The 27273-nt window shown below is 40.9% G+C and overlaps 2 protein-coding genes and 1 long non-coding RNA gene across 6 annotated transcripts in view; 1 reads left to right on the forward strand and 2 right to left on the reverse strand.

Moving 5' to 3' along the window:
- Positions 1 to 781: 781 nt before the first annotated feature.
- LOC115572382 (noelin-3-like) lies at positions 782 to 15086 on the reverse strand. Its single transcript, XM_030402394.1, has 6 exons — positions 14477 to 15086; positions 10201 to 10344; positions 8817 to 8972; positions 6381 to 6600; positions 5471 to 5577; positions 782 to 3201 (listed from the first exon to the last, which is right to left on the reverse strand). Exons 1-6 carry the CDS (start codon positions 14543 to 14545, stop codon positions 2524 to 2526), a joined length of 1374 nt encoding a protein of 457 aa, XP_030258254.1. The 5' UTR covers positions 14546 to 15086; the 3' UTR covers positions 782 to 2523.
- LOC115572383 (uncharacterized) lies at positions 10239 to 26953 on the forward strand. The gene is made up of 3 exons (XR_003982080.1): positions 10239 to 10371; positions 16546 to 16594; positions 26682 to 26953. It is a non-coding gene; the product is annotated as an uncharacterized LOC115572383 (long non-coding RNA).
- Positions 21915 to 27273, reverse strand: part of LOC115572380 (collagen alpha-1(XI) chain-like) — an 89921-nt gene continuing 84562 nt past the window's right edge. For all 4 annotated transcript variants that reach the window (XM_030402393.1, XM_030402391.1, XM_030402392.1 and 1 more), the window contains 5 exons: positions 26936 to 27197; positions 25485 to 25597; positions 25216 to 25284; positions 24722 to 24955; positions 21915 to 23575 (listed from right to left, as the gene is read on the reverse strand). In XM_030402393.1, coding sequence (XP_030258253.1) covers positions 23429 to 23575; positions 24722 to 24955; positions 25216 to 25284; positions 25485 to 25597; positions 26936 to 27197 — 825 coding nt within the window. In that variant the 3' untranslated portion in view covers positions 21915 to 23428. The remainder of the gene's footprint in view (positions 23576 to 24721; positions 24956 to 25215; positions 25285 to 25484; positions 25598 to 26935; positions 27198 to 27273) is intronic.

The following is a 27273-nucleotide window of genomic DNA, read 5'->3' on the forward strand; positions in this document are numbered from 1 at the left end:
CAAAATACCAAAAGCACTGCAAATCTTCTCTGCCTTTCTTTGTTGGTATTTTACTTGTGATGATATTCTTAGGTAATAAAATATATACAGTATATATATATATATATATATATATATATATATATATATATATATATATATATATATATATATATATATATATATATATATATATATATATATAGTTTTACCTACAGATAAACTGTAGTGGTGTTAAGAGCTGCATATGTACTGATGTGCTTAGACATGCCCTGTGTTATTTCTAACACAATTCTAATATACATTAATTTATTGTGTAACGGCTGCCAACAAAGTCCACCGTCAAAATTGGTACTAATGCTTTCAAGCCTTATTAGACAGTACGGCATTGTGACGCAGGCCAGTATGCTCTAATATTTTTCAACTGAATCCAGTCAAACCAAAGCCTGAAGCTTTTACGAGCTGTTGTCATCGAGTACAAAGTGATATTTATGGCTCAAAGATGCTGTCCTCTTCCTTATTGAAAGTTACCATAAGATATCTGTTAATGTGATAAAAGTTCTGACACTGATGGAAAACAAGTTAAAGGTAGTGCAGGGAATGTGGAGAAACCTTGGTCCCTTTGTCCTTTTGAGGACAATGAAATAAGTCTTTTTTTGGCAGGAAAACATTGTTGTCCTCAGTTCTATGGATTTAAAGTGACTCCACAATAAATCAAATCATGCAGTGCTTCTTCACATTCAAGGTATGTGTGTTTCTTTTTTAGTTTTTTGCGGAACTCGAAAACACGGAGGACACTGGCTTAATGAAAACAATACTTTTATTTTGGTTATGTATAACTTCTTATTTACACAAATGAATGTTTAATAAATTAATCTACTGCTGTCTGTATAAATGGATCTTTACCACTGATATAGCTAGAGAGGAGGGGGCATGGGATGTTGTGCAGATACAAAATACACAGATATACAGTTACAGTAAAAATGCTATTAGGATAGCCAACATTCATGCACATGAGCTGTTATCCAGGGCTTACAGAACGTACTGCACTGTATAAGGCATACAAACTGTTGATGAAGTTACAAAAATGCTAAGATCTCAAAGTACTAAGTAAAAGGCAAGCAGATGCTTAGTACTCGAAGACATTCCCATGGACCTGGATGACTGAGAATCTTCATAGACACAGAAAAGCCAAGTACAGTAACTACACAGGTGCATTATGGTTCACCACATTTCTCATTGTCTTGTACAAGGTCAAGTGCAAAAACTTTTTGAAAGGAAAAGTACAGAGACAAATTGAAAAGCTAAATGGAGGCAGTGAAGAGCAGGAATAAATTAGCAGATGATGATGAATAAGTGACGAGGAAAAGAATAGAAACAAAATGAACAATTAGTGAATACGGTCAAAATATGAATACATTACGGGGGCATGAATAAATGCAGCTCTGAATGAGAAAACCATTACAAATGTGAGGACTTCATCTCGGGAAAAGCTTTTTTTCTCCGAGAGAAGAAGGAGCTGCAGAAATTACTGGAGGTTCATTGTTCAGTGTTTCTAAAAGTTGCTTGGTAAAAGTGCCATTATTTAACGGAATGTGTTACCTGCAATCTGCTCTTAAAGCACCAAATTCGTTTTAACATTGTGCTGTCGTTCCTTTTTCTTTTACGGAGAAGGTGTCATGTTTCCATATGGACAGTATCTTAATTAAAACTCTTGTGAAAAGAGGGGAAATAATGATTGAATGTATATAACATGGCCAAAACTAATCAGATAAATTACTTTAATAAATGGTAACACTTAAGATTAAGGTAAAAATACTACCCATTAATTAGTTGCTTACTAGCATGCACATTAGTACCATACTGGCTTAAGGGTAGACTGATTATCGGCACTGCCTAAACATCAGCCAGGGTCGTGAGTAGAGTGGTGGAAACAATTACAGTGTGACACATCGCATGCCTGGTGACAGCTAGTGTGAATAAGGACAGCAGGGGGAGGAATTTACATTCATTTTAATGTGTAATATTGTTGTTTTGTCAAATTGTATTTGCCATCGTGGACAAAAACAAACACATACAGAGTGATTGGATAACACCTATTTTAGAGGCTATTTTGCATGAATATGAATACATGTGGACACAACATTTTAGGAATAGACTGTATTTGTTGAGTATCATTAAGGAAGAATGTGTGTTCTTGTGGCACTTCCACCTTTTAAGGCCCACACCGAGCAAATAATATTCAGACAGTTATTCATGTTCTTCCTCAGTTACTATCATAAAGCTTTAATTAAGACATTACTGAGGGAAAACTCTTTATGGCCTGTTGGTTGTAGAACATGATAACAGAGAATGAGCCAATATGCATGCTTATAAGCAACTAGTTAATGATTAATGTATTCCCTAATGAATAAGAAGTGTTACCAAATAAATAAATAAATAGATAGATAAATAAGTAAATACAATTCATGAGAACATTCAAGCGCAACGATCCATTTATCATGTTTTCGCAATTACCTTCACGTGTACAGTATGACCGTCTGCTTAAGAATCGTCCTCAGTTTTAATGATGTGGAAAAGTGTGACATTGAACAGCACCTGGTGGCCGTTGTTCCAGCCGTAGAGGGCGCGGTCCCTGGCGTTGTAGTCCAACATAGACATGTGGAAGTACTGGTTATGAAAGGGAATGTCTGTGTACTCGTACGTGGAGGTTTTCGTGGAGTAAGCATAGTACACCTTTGCGCCGGTCAGGTGGGAGTTGGTGATGTAGAGCGTCCCACAGATCATAAAAGACTCGCCGGCATTCCTCTTTGAGTATTCCGTGTTCCATGTGTTCAGGATCTGGAGCGTGTCGGGGTTCAGCTGGCTGACGACGATGTTCCCGGCGTTCTGGTTGGTGGCATACACCGCCCACAGGCCCAACTCGTCCGCCATCAGGTCGATGTCAGAGAAGCCCCCCCAGGTGTAGGGGTAAACGTTGTGGAAGCCGGCCGACTCCAGAGCCCTCTGGGTGACCACGCGGCCCGTCTCGAAGCTGTACCTCACTATGATGTTGCTCTGCATCTTGTTATAGTATAGAGAGCCGTTGTACACCACATGGTTGGTTCCAGCCCATTTGAAGGGCAGATTGTAGGTTCTCGATTCGACCCCTGCCACAAAGTCAGCGATGGATTTGAACTCTTTCACTATCTTGTTGTTGGTGTAGCTGTCCATGTACCACACCTGAGGAGAAATAAACACATGCCTGTGATGTTTAGTCACAAGAACCTCACCAGCTGTTAAACCAACATGTTTACTCATTCTGTGCTCTGAGATTTAAAAAAAATGCCCAGTACAACAAAACGTATGAGAAGACCTACATGATAATATATTCCTGAGAACAGTATCGAAAACATGACATTCAAAGGGGATGTAAAAACAACCAGTGGCCAGACATTTGTTCGAGGTCAAACTTTCACCGAAGGACTTTTGTTCTCCTTTTATTGGTACTGAAAAGGTCAAACCTTATAACAGAGCGGGCGACTTTAACTATCCTCAGGATCAAGAAGAGGCTTTTTGGATTTAATAATCACAGAAGACTGAGCGGGATGAAAAGTTGTCTGTTTTTATAGTTATTCAACTTTAAACCATGTAACAGAAATGGCAGCTAGTGCCAGAACTGGTATTCTTAAATGCTTCATATCCTGTTATGCAAGCCAATAAATAAGTATTGAAATTGTGTAAAAAAACAAAACAATACTACCAAAATAAAGAAATAAACAAACAGGAAACATTGATCCAACAGTCCATAAGTTTTTTGAACTTTGTACATTTTTCCACTGCGCCACCACATTTAACACCGCCCATAACAATACAGAAGCCTTTCGGTGGTAAAAAATAATGAATGCTCCAGCTTTTGTGGTTTTATTTTAGATCCATCAAACAGCAAATCTCCTGCAGCTATTTTGGTGCTACTGGCACAGGGTCAAATTTCATAGGGTTTGAAATAACTAAAAGAGAAAAAGGGGTTTAAGTATTTCTGAGTTTGTGTAGGTCCCGTATGGTACAAAGTAAGATGTCCTGTCTTTGATTATAAAGCAGGTGTGGGTGCAAGATAAACACTGTCAGACACTCAACCCTAGCAGGAATACACACATATTTAGAAACTGTGTCTTCAAACAAGTTGTCAGGACTTCTTTAAGGTTGTGATATCACTGCTATACAGTCACTGCCTTCAGCCACAGCCCCAGCATGGCTGTGGTAGCAAAAACACAGCAGAGCTGACCAATGAGAGTGGACTGGGCCTTTTTTAAAGACACAGGCACTTAAAGGGATATTCCGGTGTAAGTTAAATCCATGGTCTAACACACCGTGACACCGAGTAGTTTTAGCAACCTCAGAAAAGACCGCACGATAACAATACATTGCAGAATATGCCTCCGAGATGAAACCGCCATCAAAAAGCCACTCATAGCCACAAATAATGCTAGCTAGCTAGCTTTGCCAGATTTCTATTGTAAAGTGAACACAACTCACCACTCCAGCAGCTTCCTCTTGTGGGGAAGCCCGACGAGTGCAGTAGAGTTCCGCAGCTCAAGGATGAAAATGTATGATTATTACTCCATGGAAATGCAATCAAAGTTCATATGTGTCTTGATTACCAGTTTGTAACAGTTATTATCGAGAGCTGTCAGGGAAAAAACGGAATTGAGCATTTCTAACTTTAGGTATTTGGAGGAGACTGCGGTACTCTACTGCACTCGGTAATCGACTCGTCGGGCTTCCCCACAAGAGGAAGCTGCTGGAGTGGTGAGTTGTGTTCACTTTTCAGTAGAAATCCAGCTAAGACAGCAGATGTTTGATGCCACGAACTATGTGCTGGGACCCTATTTGTACTGTTGCTGATGTTTGGTGCTGTTCTGAGCATTATTTGTGGCTATGAGTGGCTTTTTGATGGCAGTTCTTGGAGGCATATACTGCAATGTATTGTTATCGTGCAGTCGTGCGAGTTTTCGACCGCTGCTCAACAGCTGCTATGAAAGGCAGTGTTTTGTGATTAGTAGGCTAGGTGTCTTTTTTGAACGTATTTTTATCAGTTCACATACAAGCAGTCGGCTGACAAAATGCAAGCTCCTGCTTCATGCTGATACACTGAATGACAGCTGATAACACAGCAAAGTGTCAGCATAAGGCAAAGGGAAAAAAGAGGATTGCTACTTAGACTTAAGATAGCACCCATGGATGTAGACAAAGGAGTTTTGAAAACAAAAAGTTTTGTATGTAAAGGCTATACCTAAAATAATGAAACTGCCTCATGTGCATCAGAATGTTCAGCAAGCAACATCAATCCCAGCAGTCAGGGGTACAAAATAAAGTCTTTAGTGTGTTGGATATTGACACCATCTATCCATCCGGAACTGTGGGAGAGGAGCAGTTGCATGTACCTCATTAAACCACTTGCTGTCGCTTCAAAGGCTCGAAACATACAGCAAAGCAAATTAGCTAGGCTCACCCTGTTGTTTTTGGGAGACGCCTGCGGGTCGGTCATCCAGGCTCCGAATCTGGTCCCTGAAGTTTTCACTGTTAGCGGCCCAGTGATCTTCATTAGCTTGCCACATGCTGCGAAACACATTACACAGCTCCGGTCACACACAGCACAGAGTCGACATGATAAAGCTAAAGCAAATGTTTTGATGGAAGGAAAAAAAACCCTCAAGAAATGGATACAGTTCAATATTTGGACTGTTCTGTTCTGACCACACGCTATTTTTGAAATACAGGAGGATAACTGAAGGAATTGCCACAATCAGAGCTGGGTTAACATTTATCCCACATGGTTTAATATTTGAAGTACTTGAGCTGCACTTAATTCATCTTGCCAGACACTTTAATTGTGCCAAATGACAGCAGGCTATCACTTGCACGCAAGCTTGCAAGTTCCCTATCAAGTATTTAACTGCTATTTTACCAAATCAATCAAAGCTCGCGCACAATGAATGCTCAAGTAATCATCTCCAAGCTCAGACGGATTTCCAGCCACATCCCATTAGCATTCGCATGTTAGCTATTTACGTTGACACTTTGACAGGCGCCTTCTGTGTTGATAACCTGGCAGTCGGCAAATTGGAGTTTAGCCATGCAAACCTTATAGGAGGCGAAGCTGCTCTGGAGGCAGAATTGATTTTTATTAGATGAGTTAAATCACAGTGGGTGGAGCAAAGAAAATTGTTCTTTGACTCTGCAAATAGAATTAAGCCACAACATAATTCCTGCCTCCTGAAGCAGTTCCACTCCGTCTTCCTGCTCTGTATCTAAAATGCCAATCTGCTGGTAGCTGCAACAATTGTGCCCATGATCCCTGTGCCGCTGCATAATCTAGGGTCACCATGCCCGGATCAGCTTTTTTCTGCCGGTGGACTTACTGAGCTTGTTCATACAGTTGTGGAGCCGATTTTCCAGGTTTAAGACCCTCTGCTGCAGCTCCTCGTAGTCGTAGGCTCCCATTTCTTCCTGGATGCCCATCAGCACCCCAGACAGGTTCCTGATCTCCTCTTTGAACTGGGAGATGAGCTTGGCGTCTGTCTTGTATTGCTCCAGGACGGGGATCAGAGGCTGCAGGGACTCCATTTTTCCTTTCAGCTCCTGGAAAACACAGAGAATACACTACTGCAAAGATGGCGGTCTTAACAAACCTCTAAATCTGGCAAGAAGAGATCAGTTTTTTTTCGAATATAGCTGTTTCTGGGTTTTTCCTCCATGGCACAAAGGTATATTGCAGCATATTACCTCCTCCCTTTGGCACTTAGTCTTCACCTGTGTAAGAAAATAATGATTCTAAGACTCAATAGAGATGGGCACGGTGGTGGAAGAAGCTTAGATTGTTTGCTTAAAGGTAAAGTTCACCCAAAAGTGAATGTTTTGAATGCAGAACTTTTACTTGAGATGGAGTATTTTCACAGTGCTATATTGCTACTTTTTATTTAAAGGAAAAAGTTCACCCAAAAAATGAAATTGTAGTCGAGTACAGATTTCTTGGGGTGACAGAATAAGCTGGGAAACTCACATAAATCATGTACAAGCCAAACTTGTTCTGAATCACAAATCTCTCCACTTTCTCTACTGTTCACTGGTTTTGACAAAATAAATCAATATATAAGCTATAATACATTACATAATCATTACAATTACAATACAATCACATATTTATTTTTTCATGTATTCATAAGTTATGATGAAATAAGGTAGCTTATGCTAAATTATTAGCTAAATTTTAATAGAGAGGGGCTGGAATTATATAAATTCAGACTCAGACTCCTTTTCGAACATGACCAGAATTGCCTGTTTCGTATGCACTATTCTTTTGTCGTTTTGTTTGTTTTCGGTCTGTTTCCTTGTTGCCGTTGAGCGTCACAGCAAAACAGCGTTGCAGCGTTCATTAAACTAAGCAGCCACTGTGAAAAAAGGTTGTAAATAGTGTCCTTTGGCTGGGAAGCTCCATAAATGTTTTGTGGACTATATAAACTTCACCCTACTTTACATCGACTACCTTTCTATTTTTTGGTCAACTTATTCTTTAAATCAAAGCAGCAATGTTGGTGACGATACTTCAAAAGTCCTTCATCCAAAACCTTCGACTGAGTTTGCAGAATCAGCAACATTTACTGTCAAATGTGTCAAAAGTGAAAGTACTCAATGTGCAGTAAAATTCTCCCTGTCAGTATTTTACCATCATACACGTTTTTGTAATATTATTACTTGTAATGTTATTGATGTGTGATGTGCATTTACTGCAATTAACATCATAATTGAGCTAATTTGAACTCATTTATACACTTCTCAGTCGTGCATCATGTTCCATAATATCATATTTGTTTTCTGTCTGGTAAGAACAATGGATCTCTTGGATTTCTTTTAAATAATGAAATGTAAGAATAAAATCTCAAATTAAATAAATCAAAATAACCAAATTTGGAGATTAATGGTTTTGATAGCGTAAGAATGATTGTGATCTTAAAAATAAATAGTGACTGAAGTTCCCAGATAAATGTAGTGCAGTCAAAAAAATGCAATATTAACCTGTACCTAAGTACAGTACTCCGATAAAGGTACTTAGTTACATTACACCACTGGATGGGCAGAAAGATGTCAAAAATCTAAATTCTGCTATAAATCATCTTCTTGTAATCTATGGTGGCCACTGTTCCTCTCTTGTATACAAAATGTAGATTCCTTCACATATGGCTGTGTTTATTTTGTTTTTCTTTTTAATATAGGAAAGATTGTCTGTGTAAAAGTCTTAGTGATGAGGAAGAGCAGAGCCGCTATAAAAGGAGGAGGGACACACTCTCATAAGACCCAAACTAATCCCACTGATGGATGATAATAGCAATGATTATTATAGTGATTGCTCTTGTTATTATTGTCGTGCAAAGTCAGTGTCATTATGTGGAAATCTCTCTTCTCCTCTGAGTTCTCCTCCATGAATAACAATACTGAGGATACCTGCCAGGGTATTACTTTGTGTCGTTCTGTTTACTGTGGATCCAATTCTAATGTCAGAATCTGTTTCTGTCAACCTAAAGAATCAGGTTGTCGACAAGAAGAGGCAGCCATAACTTCACATAACAGCTGAGATAATGGAAATGCTTCATGTAACTATCGGATCCCCTCACTCTTACTAGACTCCATGTCAGACAGTTCCGTCCTCGGCCGGGTGGCGATAGACCCGAATCAATCTCATCCTGGAGTGAAAGTTTATCAATTCAGATGCTTCTCAGGTATCTTTAGAGGGAGATAATTCCGCAGCCTTTTCCCTGTGAAGTTCCTTCCATAGTTCAACATCAAACAAAAAACTGTACCTGAAAGTTTTTGTTGACGAGCGTCTTCCTGTCCGATTCGATCTGTCGGAACTTTGACCGCAGCCCTTTGATCTGGCTCTCCATCCTCATGATGTACTGAAAGTCCCTCTGCGTCCGCAGGTTCAGCACCTCGATTGACTGCGACATGTTCTGCACCTTTTGAAAAGAATGAAACAGCGCAGCATTGATTTTTCCGTCCACCGACAGATTAAAATGTCCTCCGTGTTCAGCCGTTCGGTAGGCCCGCCATGCTCCAAACTTCCCCGGGAAACAAATCAACACTCTGACCTCCAATGTGATTGTCTTTTAACCATCCACGTGTGAGCTGAATAGAGCCCTGAATGGATTTGACACGGACAGGGGACTTATATTTTATCGGTTATTTGCTTTTTTTTTTTTTTAAATGTCACGAATTTGCTCGGTTTGAAGACACGTTTCAGAGTCCACGTTTGACACAGAAACATTACAGTGTCTCAACAAAAGCTCACTGGGTTTATGGGGCATGTGGACAAGAAGTAATGTGCTCCTTTCTCTCTCTCTCTTCTGTTTGGGCTCTAATTGTAACTAACCAACACTGGCGAGGCACATCGCTAGCAAAGTGGCATAACACTCACACATTGTGTTCTGCATACTTCTCTGGCTTGGGTAGAGGGATCCTGAAATGGCCTCATTGCAGCCCTGCGGCAGCTTAGTACATTAGTGTCAAAGGCCTCAATAACTGACAGAGAGCACCCTTTGGCATATAGCATTAAAATGTAGGCTAGAGAAAATGTTCCCTTATATGGCATACTAGTTGAGGAAAGGCACTCCAGCGCTGTTTTATTTGTTTGTTGAGAGTGCATTAAATCACTTCTGTCATGGGAGAAAAAAACCTATATTTCATGTGGAATTAGTAGTCATGTTTCTACTTTAACCCACAATGTTGGCTCTTTTTGTATCAGCTCAACTCAAAATGCAAACGAGATGCTGAAAGTCCTTGCAAGAGATGATAATCTGGTAATCGTCCACTTTTCAAGCAGAAACAAGATTCTTAATCAAATCCTTAAAGTGCTTGAAACCTTAACAACGGCCTTGAATGAGAAAAACAAGCAGCAACGCAGTTAATAATAACAGTTCTGTTGGGGTGACAAGGAGAGCATTCTCATCTTTTACCGGCAAACCTCTCCGCTGATGTCATCCATGTAACAAATGCAGAAGTGAAAAAAAACAGGGTCGTGGAACCCGGCTGGTGCAATCTCTCAAGGGATTTGGGCGACAAAGAAGCATGAATAATGATAGAAATCAATGATGTCTGTATAAATTTAGGTGTGCTTACAGTAAAAACGTGTGTGTTGAGGAGGGCATGTCCATGTGCTGTCACATAAACAGAAATGTGTACGCGTACCTTCTCCAGGAGCTGACGGAGCTGTCTGCCTTTGGCGTCCCTGGAGCACAGGTTCTGTTCAGGTGCCACCACTGTGCAGATGCAACGCCCATCTGCATCCTGAGCTGAGCTGTACACCTGCCACCCCTCCTTTGGCCGGATGGTCTGCATACAGAAACAACAGGCGCGGCGGTGAATAACACAGCTCACACACCTCCAGACAGACGCACTAAATAAATTCAGCTCTGATGATATCGCTGCCATGAAACTGCGGCACACAGCGGTTATGTCTTCCTATTTTTTCCCTCGCGGGTCGCCCATTCTTCTGCCTCATGCCCCCAATGCTTTGACACCAACCAATTCCACTGACTTATAAAAAAGTCTGGCCTTTTGAAAGTGCTTTTGCTGTAAGATATTCCTCCACATGGTCTCCAGTGAATTTTCTCCCCCACAATAAATAGCGTTTCCTGGCCTTGATGAATAACCCGAGTGCTGAAATTCCTCTGTTTCTCTTCGCCAACGCCTTAACTGAAAGTCCTGCTGGGAGACGCAGATAAACCTGATTTGTGGGAGCCTTTCCCGCTCTTTATTACATTCAATATGCTCCACAGCTCCTGAGTGTAAAGCTTAAAGAATATAAAGTTGTACATCATAAGCCAATGCGGCATATTTTAATGTAGGGCCTTGAACTAATGTCAGAGTGTACACTGTAAAAACTTGCTCCGCACTAAATGTTGATAAAATTGTCCTGAAGTGCCGGGAAAGTTGATAGCCATCAGACAGGCAAATAGCATCCGTATTTGAACAACAGTGGTGTTCACTGTCAGCACGGGAAATGAACACAAGCCTCCAGCCAAACACCGACCACCTCTGACTGCCAATGGTTAATCTGTCCGCACTACCAGCGTCTTTGGCCGGGGACCAGCCATTATTTGGATTGTGTTTTACATTCTAAAACTCAATCTGGCTGCAGAATAACACGTGAAACGTGAACTTTGGCGTACGCCAGCTTTTTAACGCTTGTCTATTTAAAAGTTAAGAGCGATCTGCTTTTAAAGTGCAGGCATCCTCTCCTTTTCTCCCATCCATCCTCCCTTGAACAGTTTGAAGTTTTGTTTTGAATCAGCCATGAAAGATCACATCCCCTCTGAGCAGGAGAGGACGTCACGCCAAGGAGGGAGCTCAGTGTTTGACTCACCATTTTGTACATACTGAGAGACTGCTTTTTAATCTCAAACCTGAACATACCAGTTTCTGCTGTGTTACTGCCGTAAAAAAGCCCTATCTTGAGATTGAAAAGGATGCTTAGACATTCACATTTCTGAATCTAATCACCGACTGTTTTGATAATTAATTAACTGATCCTAGTAATTTTTATTAGACTGATATATACACATTTTTTGTGATCATCCCTAACATATTGTTATGAAATGCTTGTAGCAATTATATGTAATGGAGGCAGGATGTCTTTAAGTTAAACAATACACTTTATCGTCAGAACAACATCAGTGCAAAGTAAATTTAATTGGAAAGGGGGCGCCATTTAGCTCAGTTGGTAGCGCAGGTGTCCCACGTACAGAGGTTTTGTCCTCGCTGCAGCGGACCTGGGTTCGACTCCCGGCCTGGGGCCCTTTGCTGCGTGTCACTCTCTCTCTCTCTCACCCTGTTTCCTGTCACCTCTTCCACTAATCTATCAATTAAGCCATAAAAGGCAAAAAAAAAACTTAAAAAAAAAAAAAAAATTTACTGAAAATGTTATAACTCTTAGAACCTGACCAATATATCTGTTGGCCGATATTATTAGATATATCGGGTTTGGGGTCAGGCCCTAATTTTTCAATCATTCAAGAAAAAAATTGGCAGATCAATCGTTAGTCGAGGCCCAAATTTAATTAGTGTTTGGCGATTCAGAATGTGTGTTACTTACGTCTAGGCCTGGGCGACATAACCTCAAAATAATACCACAATATTTTTAGGCCATATTGCGATACACGTTATCAACCTCGATATTTTGAAATCTCCTCAAAAGCTTTTCGTAAATGTTCGGACTGGGCGACAAAATCACAACATCGCAATATATTGGACCAAATAGGCCCCACTGTAATATCGATGTTGCAACCATATCGTAAGGAAGACTGTTGGCGCCTTCACAAGCTACTAACACAATGAGATTTGTGAAAAAATAATCATCAGTAACGTGGATATCATGAGTAAGTGCGCAAGTAGAACAGTCTATGTTCATAAAATGACATCAGTTTACTGTGATGCAGCCTTTAAAACCAGGAAAAGACAATACTTGTGCCATATCATGTGAGACATATATTTAAGAAGATACATAGTCTTATGTCACGATAACGATATATATGGTGTATACTGCCCAGCCCTACTTACGACTCTTACTTTTTTAGTTTTTGAACATCTTACACCCCTGCCAAATCAGCTCGTCTTATCTTGAAGTAAAAAAAAATAAAAAATAAAAATGTGCTGTGCTATCAATCTCCTGAGCTTTCATTCTTTCCTCCCAGCACAACTCTCTTATGTTGCCGTTATCAGATTGTCTGAAAATTGTTTCAGGTATTATCAAAGCTTGGCAGCCCCGATCTTTGTCCACTTGCTATTGGTTGCTGGTAAAGTTTGTGATCTTGAAATGAAAGCTGATTCTACTGATGCCCCCGACGCTCAGACAAAAGCCACAAAAGTAGCAGATGATGTCGATCCGATCTTAATTATGTGCCACCTCTGAACTTGGAACGCTGAAGAGCAGCAGGAGAAAAAAGTGCTTTTGCATTGAAATGTCTTGAGGTCATGTGTGGTGCGTCCTAGTAGAAATGATTAGAGATACTGGAGTGACTGTCGCTGGAATGTGCCTCTCTCTCATGGCATCGTAGCTGAAGGGGGATAAAAGACTCCCTAAAAAGAAGCAACTTTCACTAATCTGGTAAAACGCTCTTTCTCCTCCGTCTCTTGAGTGACGCACATCCTCTCCCCTCTTCTCACTCTCACATTTCCTCATATTAAAATGAATCTGTAGCTCAGCCAAGCCAGATGCACTCTCCAACTAGGCTTTTTTTTTTCTACTTCCTGCGAGGAACTCTACACAAAGAGTTTTTTCTCTCATTAAATAATCCAGACAGCTGCTTCCCCCTTTGTTCTCGTCGTTCATTTAGACGTTTCTGACAGATCTCTCTACACTTTCCCCAGAACTGACTTAGCCTGTAAACACTTCCTGCCTCTGTGGGTAAATGAGAAAAAGATTCATTCCGCAACACAATTTTCAATCGTGGCAAGGTGATCGTATGTGAGGACACTGCTTTGCAATCAAGACACTGGCGCGAGGGGGATTGTACCCCTACACGGGTGGGATGGACCTAATCGACCATTGTTCTTGTCCAAATGGGCTCGGTGATCTGCAAGCTGCTCCTCCTAATTTCCGATAATGCTCCCAGATGCATTCCCACTTTCGTTTTAAAAACAAAAGCCTTAAAAAAACCAGGCAGGGACGAATCATGTCACATTCTTTCACAAACACACATGGAATAGCGCAGGTACACCAACAGAGGGAAGAAGAAGCAAATTATTTGACAGGACGGCATGAAACATTAATGAATCCTTTCAGTTAAAGTCAGCTGAGCAGAGTGAGAGAGAGAGAACATGCCTGTATGAAGATGTCCGAGGCAGCTTCTCTCTGTCTGGGAGGGGATTCGGACATAAGTCACAGCAGCACTGTTCTTATTTATTTATGTATAAATGAATATATATATATATATATATATATACACATACATACATACATACATACACATACATATTTACATATATATATATATATATATACATACATACACATACATATTTACATATATATATATATATATTTACAATGATTGAACTCTCTCTTAGTTAGTTATATGCATGGCAATCCTCCAGGATCAATATCAGTGCCATAAGGTTGATGTAGGCAATAAACATGAGTGCTGCGAGGGGTTCCTCTTCCTCCACCCACACTTTGAATACAGTATTTAAACGCAAATGTTACAGATACTTTTTGCATATTCCGAGCTGCTGGAAACAAGCCTGGAAACTGAAATGACTAATTGTCTTTGGTGCCGGTCACTCGCCCAGCAACCATTGTGCAGTGCTCCACCCAAATTAAACACAACCCCCCCCCCCAAAAAAAAAAAAAAAAATTCTAACTGAACTTTACAACAATGACACTGAACGCAACACTCTGCTCAAGTTTATCTCTATTCTTTTTTTTTTTCCTTTGAGAGGTGAGACGTGAGGGCAGTGAACTCACCACTGAAGGGCAGTGTCCGAACAGCAGCAGGAACAGCAGCGGGTTCAGGACCACGGACAGAGACCACATTCTGTTCCGTTCTGCTGCTTCGTAGCTTCTTCTTCTTTTTTTTGTTCTCCTCCTCCTCCTCCTCCGCCTCGGGAAGAAAACAACAAATTCTCACGCAAGTTTTTTTTCTTTTTTCTTGTTCCTCTGCCCCGCGGGATCACGCCACCTCGTCCACTACGCGCTGGTGAAGAACCGCGGCTTCCTGGGAGGGAGGAGGGGGGCACATCCATCCACTCGACCCCGTTACGCGCGCCATGTGGGCAGCGGGGAGAAACCTCGTCACTGCGAAGAGGGAGGAAAAAAGTTTGCGGGCACGCATGCGGCGAAAAATCCACGCCGCCGTCAAGGATTTGGGGAGCCTTGTCCTCCTTCTTCCCCTTCTTTCTTCACGGATGTGACATCACCCAGCTGCCCCCCTCATCCACTTGTAATGAATCCAGCTTGTTGTGAGTGCGGGCTGGAGGAGGAACCACCGGCAGCTGTGCGGGGACAAAAGTTGCAGCTGGCAGTATTCAGCAGGAAACAGCAGACAGAGGCGCGCGAGAGCAGAGCTGCCACCGCGGCTGCGTTTTTTTTTTTTTTTTTGGTGCGGGTGTGCACGCGCACAGAGAGAGTGAGAGAGAGAGAGAGAGAGAGAGATCTTATAAAACATTAACCTCAGGAGGATTATCACTGTTTCATCAATTAAAGGTCCACCAAAACATTTGCAGCTCACCTCTAAATGTCATATGGAAGTTCATTTATGCCAAGAAAACAAGAAAAGTTTGATCTGAAAATATATTTTAAAATTAATTTTGCAATTAAAAATAAACAAATTCATCATTTGACCATTTCGATTTGCAAATGTGTGGTATGAAACTTAACGTGGCTCCAGAGGAAGCTGCATGTGAGCTGCTGACAAGCTGCCTCAAGTGATGTCACTTCATGGCTATGTGGCAATGTGGATAATGTAGGCTACAGTTTTTGAAAGGCTAAAGAATATGTGGAATCAGGACCAGTGTCCACATAGCATCTTTTTCGGTCAGAAAAGTGCTGGCTGTGCGGTCAGGAGGGCTGAGACGAAGCGTTTGTGGATTTTGGGTGCAGGACATGACCATCACCAGCGCTTTTCTGAAGTTTAACACATTTTTGTCATTTCTAACATTCCACATTCCTTTTTTTTCTTGAGAATCAGGGGTCATTCATCACTCTGAAAACTTCTGGAATATCTGTAGTAATAGAAGTGTTTTTTCTGTCCCTGGCTAAACTGTTTTCATGTATCTGACCATTCAAACAGCCTGCCTTGGTGTGGATTCTTTTACTTAATTTTCCAGAAGACACAGTCCTTATGAAAATTGCTCACAGTAAAGTCTTTGGGTAATCCAGAGTAAGAAGGGGAACCACGTCTGGAGAGAGAGCTTGCAAAATACATTTTTCAGTGCTGTGACCACTACAAACAAAATCCCATCGGGGTGGTGGCAGATGCACGTCTCAAAACCTTGACAGATAAAACCACAGCTCAGTGCACTTTTATAGCTTGTGATACTTCAGTGTTATGAGTGAACCGGCCCTTTAAACGGGACGAAACACGGCTGTTTACCAAAGACCTCATTACCATATAAGAATTTAAAATCTGTCATATTACTGAAACAAATGACACAAAGCTTTCTGTGCTGTTATAACATTCCTCTCTGGACGAAGCCATTACTCACACACTCTCGTATGACACAGTATTTTCTCCGCGTAAAATAATTGATACGAGAGGTATTAAATAATGTGCGGAGCGCTCATTTCGAATACGAATAGGGCTCGCAGCTTGTGCAGGGGTTCAATACACAAGGCTGTTTATTCAGCTTTTGTGCTCGAGCTGTTTTTTTACTTCAGCTGAGGTTTATTAGAGACCGTTTAGTCCGCCAATCAACCTTCAGACTTTGTTGTTATGAAGTAAGACTGGAAATATGTTTTGTCAGGGGATAATGCACCAGGTTCCTTTTTGTCTGACAGTTATCAATTTCTCCTTACCATTTTGTTTTTCTTCACAGTCCTGACAGACATGAAACTACACAACAAAGAAGCAGTAAAACGTTATCTGTGAGTATGAGAGTCTTAAAAACATTTGTCATTTTAGATATTGTGCTTTACATTACAGGTGTCACCTCTTTCAAATGTATATCTGTCCTGCTAACAAAGTTCTTGGTTGGTCTGGAATATATTCCTTCCTTCACCTTGACTTGGAACTCAAGCCCAGCTCCTGTACTTTGTCCGCCGATCAGACCTCGGCCCCCCCCCCCCGGGCTCATGATCTGCAACAAGAGCATGTCCTTGACTGCAGGAGTCACCTTCAACGCAGTGGGAAGCCTTTTCAATGTGGTATGTCAATCAGTTTTTCCCATTTTCTATGAAAAAAGGACAGACAGAAAAGCAGCGAAGGCGACAAGAGGATGCAGAGTGCTGTCAGGTTAGGTGGGCCAGGTCACGCACTCGGTCTCAGTCGTGGTTTGGGTGAGGCGGCCAGCCTTTTTCCCTTCTCGGGCTTCTTCAGGCGATGCTAATGTAAGAGCACAGCTTGTACAAACCTGAGGAGACCTGAGAGGCAGGGGTGTCTCCAGGCCCTCGCCAGATCAGCAGTCTGCAGCAGGCTGGGATGAGGTGATGGGCCGGGCAACGAAACACTGTGCCGCTGGAGTGTTTCCCAGTGAAACTGTTTGAACAGGGAATACTTAAACTCGAGGAGTGCCTTTGACAGCAGAAGGAGACGGAAGTTTCTTGGCGCACTTGAACAAAGGGTTTCACGTACACCATGCCCTGCATTCCTGATGAGATTCTCTCCAGCAATAACAGCGACTGCCGCCTGCTTTGTGGCTCGAGCCAGTTCAAATCGGTTATGACGCGTGATGAGCGCGGGGTATCTTTTGCAGTTCAGTTGCACGTTCATAATTGCTACAAAAAATGACTTTAGTGGTAGCAGGGAGGAGAATCGATTGGAAAATGTTGATTCTGAGAACACAGCAGGTGTTGTGGCTGTAGGAATTTCTGTCCGTCAAGAAAACATCAACCGAGAGAACAAGCAATTATCTTGCTACAAAAGAGACAGCAGTCAATACGGGCTGCTTCTAGTGTTCCTCTCCAAAGAGCTGAAAATTACATGGTGTTTGGCTTTTTAAATGAAGTCAGCTCTATCCGCCTTTTATCCAGAAGCCTCGGTCTACACTCGGTCTTGGTCGCCATTTGACTTTCCAACACAACAGAAATGTTCTACACTTGTCACTGTGCAGTTCTGCTGATGTAGTTGGAGAGTTTAAGATGTTACTCCCATCTGTCTAGATTTCAGAAAACCAACAGCTCTCACAGTCAGATTGTTAGTGTTTAAGAGGGTAGAAGTTGTTGTGTGTTGTACACAGATTGTAGATCTCTGCGAGGGGAGTTTGTTACTTGTGAGTGGGCTCGTCAAATGAAATAAACTCGACCGGAATAGTGGGAAGAGTTACCCTGTTTTGCAACATCAAATAGCTGCCTTATTCTTACTGGTAACTGTGGGATCATTTGTTAATACGTTGCTAATGCTACTTCCATGCATCCTGTATCTTATCATACCTTACCTTTTTTCCTTTGTGCCACTGGTTTTTAATCCATATTGCGTTGGTAATCAATAGATTCACAATATTTTCGCTATTCTTAAAAATTGGAATGGCCATGAATTTACGTTAAAGGTGCAGCCGGAAGTTCAGCAGAAAGGTGGCGGATTGTTGAGTCTCATTGTCAGATTGTAAAATGCTGATGCCTTGCATTGGTTTATGATTGGTTGTTGGTGTTCAGACCTAACTAATAACAAACTGCTGAGTCTCATTCCCACGTTGCACATGCATTGTACAACGACATGATGGTATTTGACGACCTGCAAATGATGCTCAACAATCAACAATCTTTCTCCAGAATTGCACCTTTGATAGACCAAAGAAAACTACATAGGAAAATCCTTATGTATAAAGGTGAAATGTGTGAGAGTTTTGGTTTAAAACATTCAAAAATAAGCTAAAATTATTACCGAATGATTGTATTAGAATACCACTTTGTATGTAGGCACCACGATTTCCCTGTGCTCCAAGCTCCAGGTCTGGACAGAGTCATGCAGGACCGCAAGCTGCACAGCTAACGGTAACTCGCTAACAATTAGCAGCGGCTTGCTTTTACTCCGGTGAGGGACTGTCACTTTTTTGTTTCGAGTATGAATTCGACAGGTGGACAATTCTTACAAAATCAGATCCATCAAATAGTGAACTTTCTTAAGTAGCTGTAATACCATGCTAATAAACTTAGCTAGCTACATCGCATTGTTAACGTAATAGGACTGCCTGTGCACCCTGCCATAGCCACACCAATGGTGAGGTCCAGACATATGCCATCTTAGCTCTTTTACTAAATTCTGGGTGTTACAAGGGTAGTAAATAACACGTTTTCAATTTTGATTTAGTTCTGAAATGCTATGTACAGTTAAAAGGGAAGACGTGTGCTGAGATGGCTCAGTCTATCTTTTTTTTGCTTGTTTTTTTAGCGTTTGGGCTTTTGGCTTTTGCAGGGTTTTTTTTCCCCGTTTTTTTTTTCCCCATTTAAAACTGCCCAAATCAGACAAAACTCTGAGTTGTCTTATTGCCTTAAAATGAGATTGTCTGTCTCTCCATGTTAGTCCTCAGACACGCTGGAAACTTTCCAGGGTGCTTTCTTGTCCTCTGGCTTAATTCATGCTGTGGCAGGGTCCGGCTCTTCATGACCCTGGAAAGGATTAAACGGGGAGAGAATGAAAAATTGTGAAGAGGAGAATTGAACAGTTCCAGCCCAAAAAAAGGAAAACAACCCCTCCCCTCTCCTCTACCTCCTTGGACACTGGCTGTCATTAGATGTGACTGCAGCCTACGGCAGCTCTGGACTTTTGACAGAAAATATTTAGGCACTTCGACCAGAGTGGGCGTCCCGACAGATCGGCTGTGACCGGTTAAGGATTTAGGCGTCGGTTTAGAGTAAACAAGCGGCCCCTTACCCCTGCCACCTCCTCTTGTTGGACTGCAGCCTTATTTTCCTTGTTTTGATTCTGCTGCAGCCATTTTCACCTAACAGCACAAACATGTTGTTCTGCCTTCAAAGATGAGCAACAGGTGGCCCCATATTAGTTTCTTTAAAAAAAAGAACGAGGGGTGAGAAAAAGAAGACTGGCCATCAGCGCGAGGAAAATTGTCAGGCACACAAAGTTAATGATTACTCATCACCATATGTGCTTCTACCGACCAAAACATGATGACAGCATTCAGGTTTAAGAAGTGCACAGACACACACAGTACTAACACAGGCAATGAATCACCAAACAGAAGGAAAAACAGTTTTGGAATTTGTGCAGAAAGCCAATAACCAACCTCACGAAAGTCAGATAGATTTTGTCTGTGCTGCTGAACGGGGAATGACAAGGCTTTGAAAATACAGGTTTATAATGCAGTAATGGAATGTAACTGAGTACATTTACTATAGTATTGTCCTTGAATACAAATTTGAGTTTATTCTTCACTTGAATATTTCTATTTTGTGCCACTCTCTGCTTCTACTCCATTGTGGATGCAAATATTGCCCTTTTTACTCCACTACACTTATTCCATAGCTTTAGTTACTAGTTACTTGGCAGATTGCCTGCTGCATCAGAGCCAAGGTAACACATTGTAAAACTGATTCCTTTTTTATCGGCAAAAGATTTTTTAAAAAGTACTGATCCGGATATTGTATACACAGTATAATATGACATGTAGGAAAATATATGTATAATTCACTTTTACTTGTAATTTTCAACGATGCTTACCGGTCCAAAATGTGGAAATGTCTTGAACCTGCATTCTTTCTAATGACCAGCAGGGGGCGGTGGCCTTGGTTTCTAAGGAAGTCAGTTTTTTATGTAAGCTTATAAGAAAATATACTTGACTTATTACCTCAGTAAAAACATTCCTAATGAATTTATGGTCTTTCAAGTCTTATTCACTATAGCACGATGTTCATATGTTCCCATCTAGAGTAAAACAGACGATGAAGTAAGGTTTGTTTTGGGGGTGACAACCTTGTGATCAGAAGGTTGCTACCCCGCAGTGTCTTCAGGGTCTGGCCAGATCCAATCAGTATCCCCTTCAGCTTCTGGCTCAAAAGAAAACAGATGATGACGACTGAAACCAGCAGACCTAGTTTTTTCTTAAAACATGTTGAGCACAATTTAAACCTTGTTTATTGATGTTGACAATATCCTTTCTTTGATTCCAAATCCCTTTCTTTGAAAAAGAAAGGCATTCTCCTGTAAGGAACCCTATCCAGGCAACTTGACTTTAGCCAAGACAATATAAATATTATATGGCAGCCAACAGTATGTTGTTACGTTTGATGCTGTACTAACACTTTATTGCCGTATATAAAGCCTGCTATGATATGTTTATTGAGTGGTCATGACCAGATTTTACAGGGGAGTGTTAATTGAACGATGATCATAATCTTTTAGAAATTGTTAAAACATGGGAACAAGTCATTTATAGGCTGAGGTATTCATGTTGTTGTAGTTGCATCATCGTTGTCATAGACGAGTCAGACACGAGTACTGAAGGCAAAAACCCTCCGCTGCCGGAAAAATTATCGGTAGGAATGAAAAATGAAAGCTCACTCTGGCTTTATCTCATATTTAATTGTAAGAAAGCTTAATTGAGACCGATTTTAGTATTTTCCTTTTTTTTGCCATCGCCAAAACTTGTACATATATCGCATTCATCACCACCACAGGAAGTGATGCATAACGAATCCTCCAGCTTTCTTGTTGTTACCGCTTTTGGACGTGATCTAAAGTCATATTCGCTGCTGCCAGAACGTCTATTTTGTAAAGTCTGTCCCACAATTTACATCCTTCATTATCATAAATGTAATCCAATTTCCACACTCCCCACTGCTAAAATAACAAACCCCCTGGAGAGAAAAGATAATTACTGTCAATTTGCATTTGCTTCATTCTTCAGCAGCACAAATGCTCTGAGAGCTAGTATTATGTGTGATTCTGTAGCAGATTACACTTGTGATACCTGAAAGGAATTAATTAAAGGAAGAATGGACAAACACTTATACGTACGTATATCTGTATGTGGATATATGGTACTGAAGTGATGAATGCGGCATGTTGTTTGATCAATGCCATCATGTGGTCTGACTATTCCTGACCAAAGCCAGCGGTGCTGTTGGGAAGCCGGATCAGCCTGGGGAGTGGTGTCGTCATTCAGCGATCGGCCTGTCAGATGTCGGCATGCACTGTGTAATCACGCATTTTCGGCTCAGCTCACCGGTTCTATGGACTCAATTATGCTATAATTACATATACTTATAATCTGTAAGTGAATGCAAACGATTGCAGTGTGCATTTGGCAAAGCACCAAACATTTATTTCAGTTGTACATAGGTTGTAAACATACTGTAATTACACAGGTTTGAAAGCGACTCTGAAGTCGATTGCTATCATAGCTTTAAGCTAAAGAGACGGAGATGCAAACAGATCTTGATCAAAATCAAATCTGAGTCAGAGAAATAAAAGTGGAAGAGATCACAGCGCCTGGGCTCGGCAGAATCAATCACATGAGCCCAAACACTTGGAACCACTAATCCTCCTAATCTTAAATTATCATGGCGAAAGGAAGGTAAAAACGTATAAGGCAGCGCAGAATCACAAAGAGAACTAATCATTTCAACAGCCAACAATACAGACGTTCAACCCAACATTTTTCAGAATCCAGTTTTAATATTTTTTAATGAACAATTCAAGGCACATGAAAACATTTTGTCCATTGTTACAAAGAAGAAAAATCGACAGGGCTTTTTTTTCCGACAAACACAAAAAATGTTTGTTTTTTTTCTACCACAAATGATTCAAAACTTGATTGAGTCGTAAAGATTAAAACATGGTTGAAGAGCCAAATGTGTCGACATTTTAAGGAAGTGAGGTACAGTACAACATCTGGGTGAATAAAGTTTGGAAGAATAAGCCCTTTCTTACAGTATTTATATTACTATCTATATTTATTATGGCTTAATATCCTGATGGGCACACCAAATGGCGTGTCGTGAAAAAAGACAAAATGCTTTTTGAGTTAGGTGTTCTGTTCCAGTTTGGCTTGCTCTCATAAAAATCCAATATTGAAAGTTATATTATTTACAAAAATGATTATTTTATACTTACAAATTGGAATGTTTCAAAGGACATTACATTTCTTAACAAATTTGTTTTTTTTAAACACAAGTCAAATATATTCATTGGATTTAATTCTATATCGTTTATCAAATGTTTATTTAGACTTTAAGAGCTGGGGCACATGCAAGTTTTTTTTAATAGTGGATTCGGAAAAGGAACAATATTGTACAAAATAATAATAATAATTACAGTTTTATCAAAAAGCACTTTTTGTAGCACCTTTGAGTGTTTTGTGATTCTGCACAAAAGCACCTCTGTGGTTGTATTCAGAGCAGCACCTGGAGCACCCAGAGAGGGAGGCGTGGTGGGAGGGGGAAGGACAAGGGAGGATGGGGCTTGGGGTGAGTGGATCCTCTCTCTGTTGCTGAAAGTGCGCCACTGTCCGCCACGGCATCAAATGTCCTTTTCCTGATGTCACTCCCATCACTACATGTAAGTTAAAGTCATGTGATTCTGGCCCTACAAGGGCGAGGAGTAGTTTCCCCTGGTCAGCGCTTTCATGACAGGGCCAGGGGGCACTCTTCTTCTCCGGGCTTGAGTGGATCTTCTCGGCAACATAAGAAAACACAGGTTTTTTTTTTTGCTTCGCGGGGAGAGAAGGTAAAGGTTGTCGGATCTCAGCGTGTGGGTGTTAATGTGTACCCTCTGACCCTGTCCTTCAGCGGGGAGTCGGGGCGCGTTTAGCCGAGGAAACAGACGGGGCCGACCTCGAAGCCAAACCTCTGGTTGGATTCCCCAAAGTCATTCAGCATGACGTCGATGATGGGCAACTGGTCGATGCGGGGAGTGTTGATCTCCATCACCGTCTTTGAATAGCCCTGCTTCAGCTGCGAACACAAAGGGCAGACAAGAAGATGACTTCAGTGAGGTGGTGGATGTTTGGTTCACTGTGTGTTTTAGGAAGAGATGATCAATATGCTCAGCTAGAAGGAGCAGAAATCTGATTGTATCTTTGCTACAAATCAGTGCTTAGTCACTGTCACTGTGTGATCGACAGCAATTTTGATGAGAGCTGCAGCATTCTACCGATTGAAAGAAAATGAATCACCAGCAATTTTGTTCGATTAATCGTTTCAGTCATTTATCAGGCAGAAATGTCAAATATTTGTGAGTTTTGGATGCTTAAATGTGAAGATTTGCTGCTTTTCTTTGGTGGTTAGACAAAGGAAGCTATTTGAAGACATCACTTTGGACCCATTTTTCACAATTTTTTCACATTTTATAGACTAATTGTGAGATGAGGTTTTTCTCTTCTCTACATCATCCAAATTATATATGCTGATGTTCAGAAAAGTTGATCTTACAAACATAGAATCTGAAGATGTTACTTCCACCAAACAATTAATTAGTTGAAATAATTTAAATCTGTTGTAGTCTAAAGGAAGAAAGTCCCAACTGCCCTTAAATCAGTCAAAACTGTCCTCCATAGACTTACCATTTATCCTGCAACTACTTGTTGTATTCACTAGGGATTCATTTGCTGATTAATTTCTTCATTAATCAGTTAATCATTTGATCCATAAAGTAAAAACTGCCCAACAAAGTGTCCTAAAGCGCAAGGTACTGTTCTCACTTTTCTGGTCTTACCAAGTGTCAAAAAAAAATATATATATTCCTTTTAATATTATAAATAACTAAGAAATCCAGCAAATATTCACATTTGAGAAGCTGCAACCAGAATCTTTGGCATTTTAAACAACCAATTATCAAAAAAAAAGAAAGATTTACTTTCTCTCCATCAGCTTATCATGGAATCATTTTATCTCTTTTACTTTCTACTAATGTTAAATAATGTAAATCTAGTGAACACCTGCTTTCTCAACCAAAATCAGATTCTACATTTGATCCCTTGATTCTCCTCCTCTGCACCTGTACAAACATGACTCACACTTCTCTACAACAATCTACATATTTGTGAGGATTAGTGGGATTTAGAAAAATTGCAAACTGGAAGTTAGAAAATAAGTGTTTACCGAGCAGCCGTCCGTCAGCGGCTTAATGAAGGGATTATTGTCGTAAGACATCTCCTCATCGTTGGAGCCCAGGAAGCGCAGCGCCTTGTCGTAGCCGTCAGCCTTGGCGTCGTACCAGGCCACAGACTGGTGGCAAATGTAGGTGAAGTTCTGCCGTGCCGAGGAGCTCAGCAGCTTCAGGAAGGTCATCTGCACTGTGTTGATGGTGCTTTCTCCCATGTCGACGTAGCTCAACTGCGGACGGACAGATGGAGAGAATGACGCAGGGAAGGAGACTAGGATAATGGTTAAAGAAGACGAACAGGGAAGGTGAGTTAAAAGGTTGGAGTGAAAGAAATGAAGGGAAGGAAAGATGGGGGGTAAAAAGGAAATAAGAAAAAGAAGGGAGGGGAGGTAACGGAGGATCAGAACATATCTAAAAAGAATGTGAATGCATGCTGGGAGGTAATAGGAAAAGAAAATAGGTAAATAAAAAGTCATTCGAGTCGACTTACAATTTTGCCACGTTTAAATTCACTGAACCATGAACCCGGAGCCTCCTTGGGCCAGTTGGATATTCTAACCTATGACGATAAAACAAGCACACAGTTAAGAGATTCATCAGAGAACATGTCACAGTTGCAGTCGCTGTGCACAGATCAGCAAAACAGCTCCATCTGTTTTTTAGCGAAAATGAATCATTATTGTGGATTCAGCTGTCTTTAAATTACCATCACAATAAAACACTGTTTGATTCAGGTGTTAACATTTGCTCATTACTTACTCCTGTGGATTTCTTATCAGGGAAGATGCAAGTTTCTCCGCCCGCTGTGAAGTTGCAGAACACTTTGATTGCGTCTCCTATGCAGCCCTGGTTTGGATCAATCCAGTATTCACCTGAGAGACGAACACAGTCATGACACAGGGACAAAGCAGTGGTGGTGTGAAGCACAGCGTTGGCCTTCTGGAGAGTGAATACTACTGCTGTTATTTAACTTTCACAAATAAACAGAACTGCCGCACTCGTCTACAGGGAGGTTAGAAACTGTTGTTTGTTGCTTCAGAGCTGCAGCGTTTAGCCAATTTGTTGTGTTTCTATAATGTTTTAATGATTCTGAGCACTGTTTCTGTTTTATTCTTTGGCTTTTAACTCACAGTGAGAATTGCCTTTCTTTGTTTTATTGTCCTTTTATTGTTTTAAACCACTCTTTTATTTTTGATTGCACTGCAACTGTTTTTGTTTTTAAATGTGTCTTAGAATAACATTTGGATTGGAGTATTTCATTTAAAATGAAAGCACTTTTTCAGAAAATCTAGGAAATGTAACATCCTTTTAACCAAAAATGCCCCCCAAAATGTATTGTTTCAGGTTTTAACATGTGAGAATCAGCTTCTTTTCATCATTTGACAATGTAGTAAATTGATTATTTCGAGGTTTTCAACATTTTGATGATGTCAGGTTGTTACCAACTTTTTTATTTCTTTTGTTTTTACATACTTCTGTTGGTTTTATGACTCTAGAAAATAATCTGTAGATTAACGATAATTAAAATAATCTCAAAAAAGGAGAATTTATATACATTAATTAAAATTTACCATACAACGAGATGAAATTAATATCCATAAGAAAAGAATAATAATTGCCAGGATGCCATTACCTCATAATCCTATTTAACTTCCCACAAAGAGCTCTGTCCTTTACTGCCTTGTAGATTGATACTCATGTGTTTCAAGAGGAGAGTAAATGTAAATAAACATGTAAATTCAATCATTTTCAAACAAATTCCTGCACGAGGTGTTTTAATCCCGAGTAGCGCCTGCAGTCGCTCTTTCATGCAGCCCCATCAACCTCCAGAATTATGAGAGGGCAGCTCGTAAGTACGGTCGCCTTGTAAAGCTCGCTGTGAGCTCATGGTCACACTTGAAGGTGACTCAAATGAGTTTGTCAACATTTCTGTCAACTCCTCTCTCTCTCTTTCAGCAGGATTTTGGCAGCCTGACAGTCGGACGACACCGCTTATAGAGATCCTAGTGAGTAAATCAAACTAATCTTTAAAGTTGGTGCAGAAATTATACCCTTGGAAATGACACTTTTTGGTTCCAACTGAAGCAAAGTGAGAAATAATGTGCCGAAGCGACACTTGACATATACTGTGTGTTTCTGCAGACCAAATTCCACTGCTGATCTATTCTGTGTCCTTGTTATTACTACGATATGCACTGTCTCCGTCCTACCGTCAGGGTAGTCAGGCTGGCTGAGGTGCAGGTCGTTGCAGGTCCTGGCAGGGTTGTCCTGGGTGCCCATGGGGAACTTCATGCGCTCGATGTCCTGTTTGAGGTTGTTGAGGGATCCGAAGACGTCCTCCATTCCCTCCATGCCCACGCCATCGACGCCGTAGTCCGCCATCGCCGCGTCGCCCTGCATCTCAGCCTGCCGCCTGGTCTTTCTGCCAGACTGCTGGATGGGGAGTGGCTGGATGATGTCACCGGGTGGTCCCTGAAACACAGATGTCAAGGTAAAGCAAATTTTATTGTTTTACAATTAAATTCGTTCAGATTGCACCTTCAAAGAA

The sequence above is a fragment of the Sparus aurata genome, chromosome 21, assembly GCF_900880675.1.
Source record: "Sparus aurata chromosome 21, fSpaAur1.1, whole genome shotgun sequence".
NCBI classification, from domain to species: domain Eukaryota; kingdom Metazoa; phylum Chordata; class Actinopteri; order Spariformes; family Sparidae; genus Sparus; species Sparus aurata.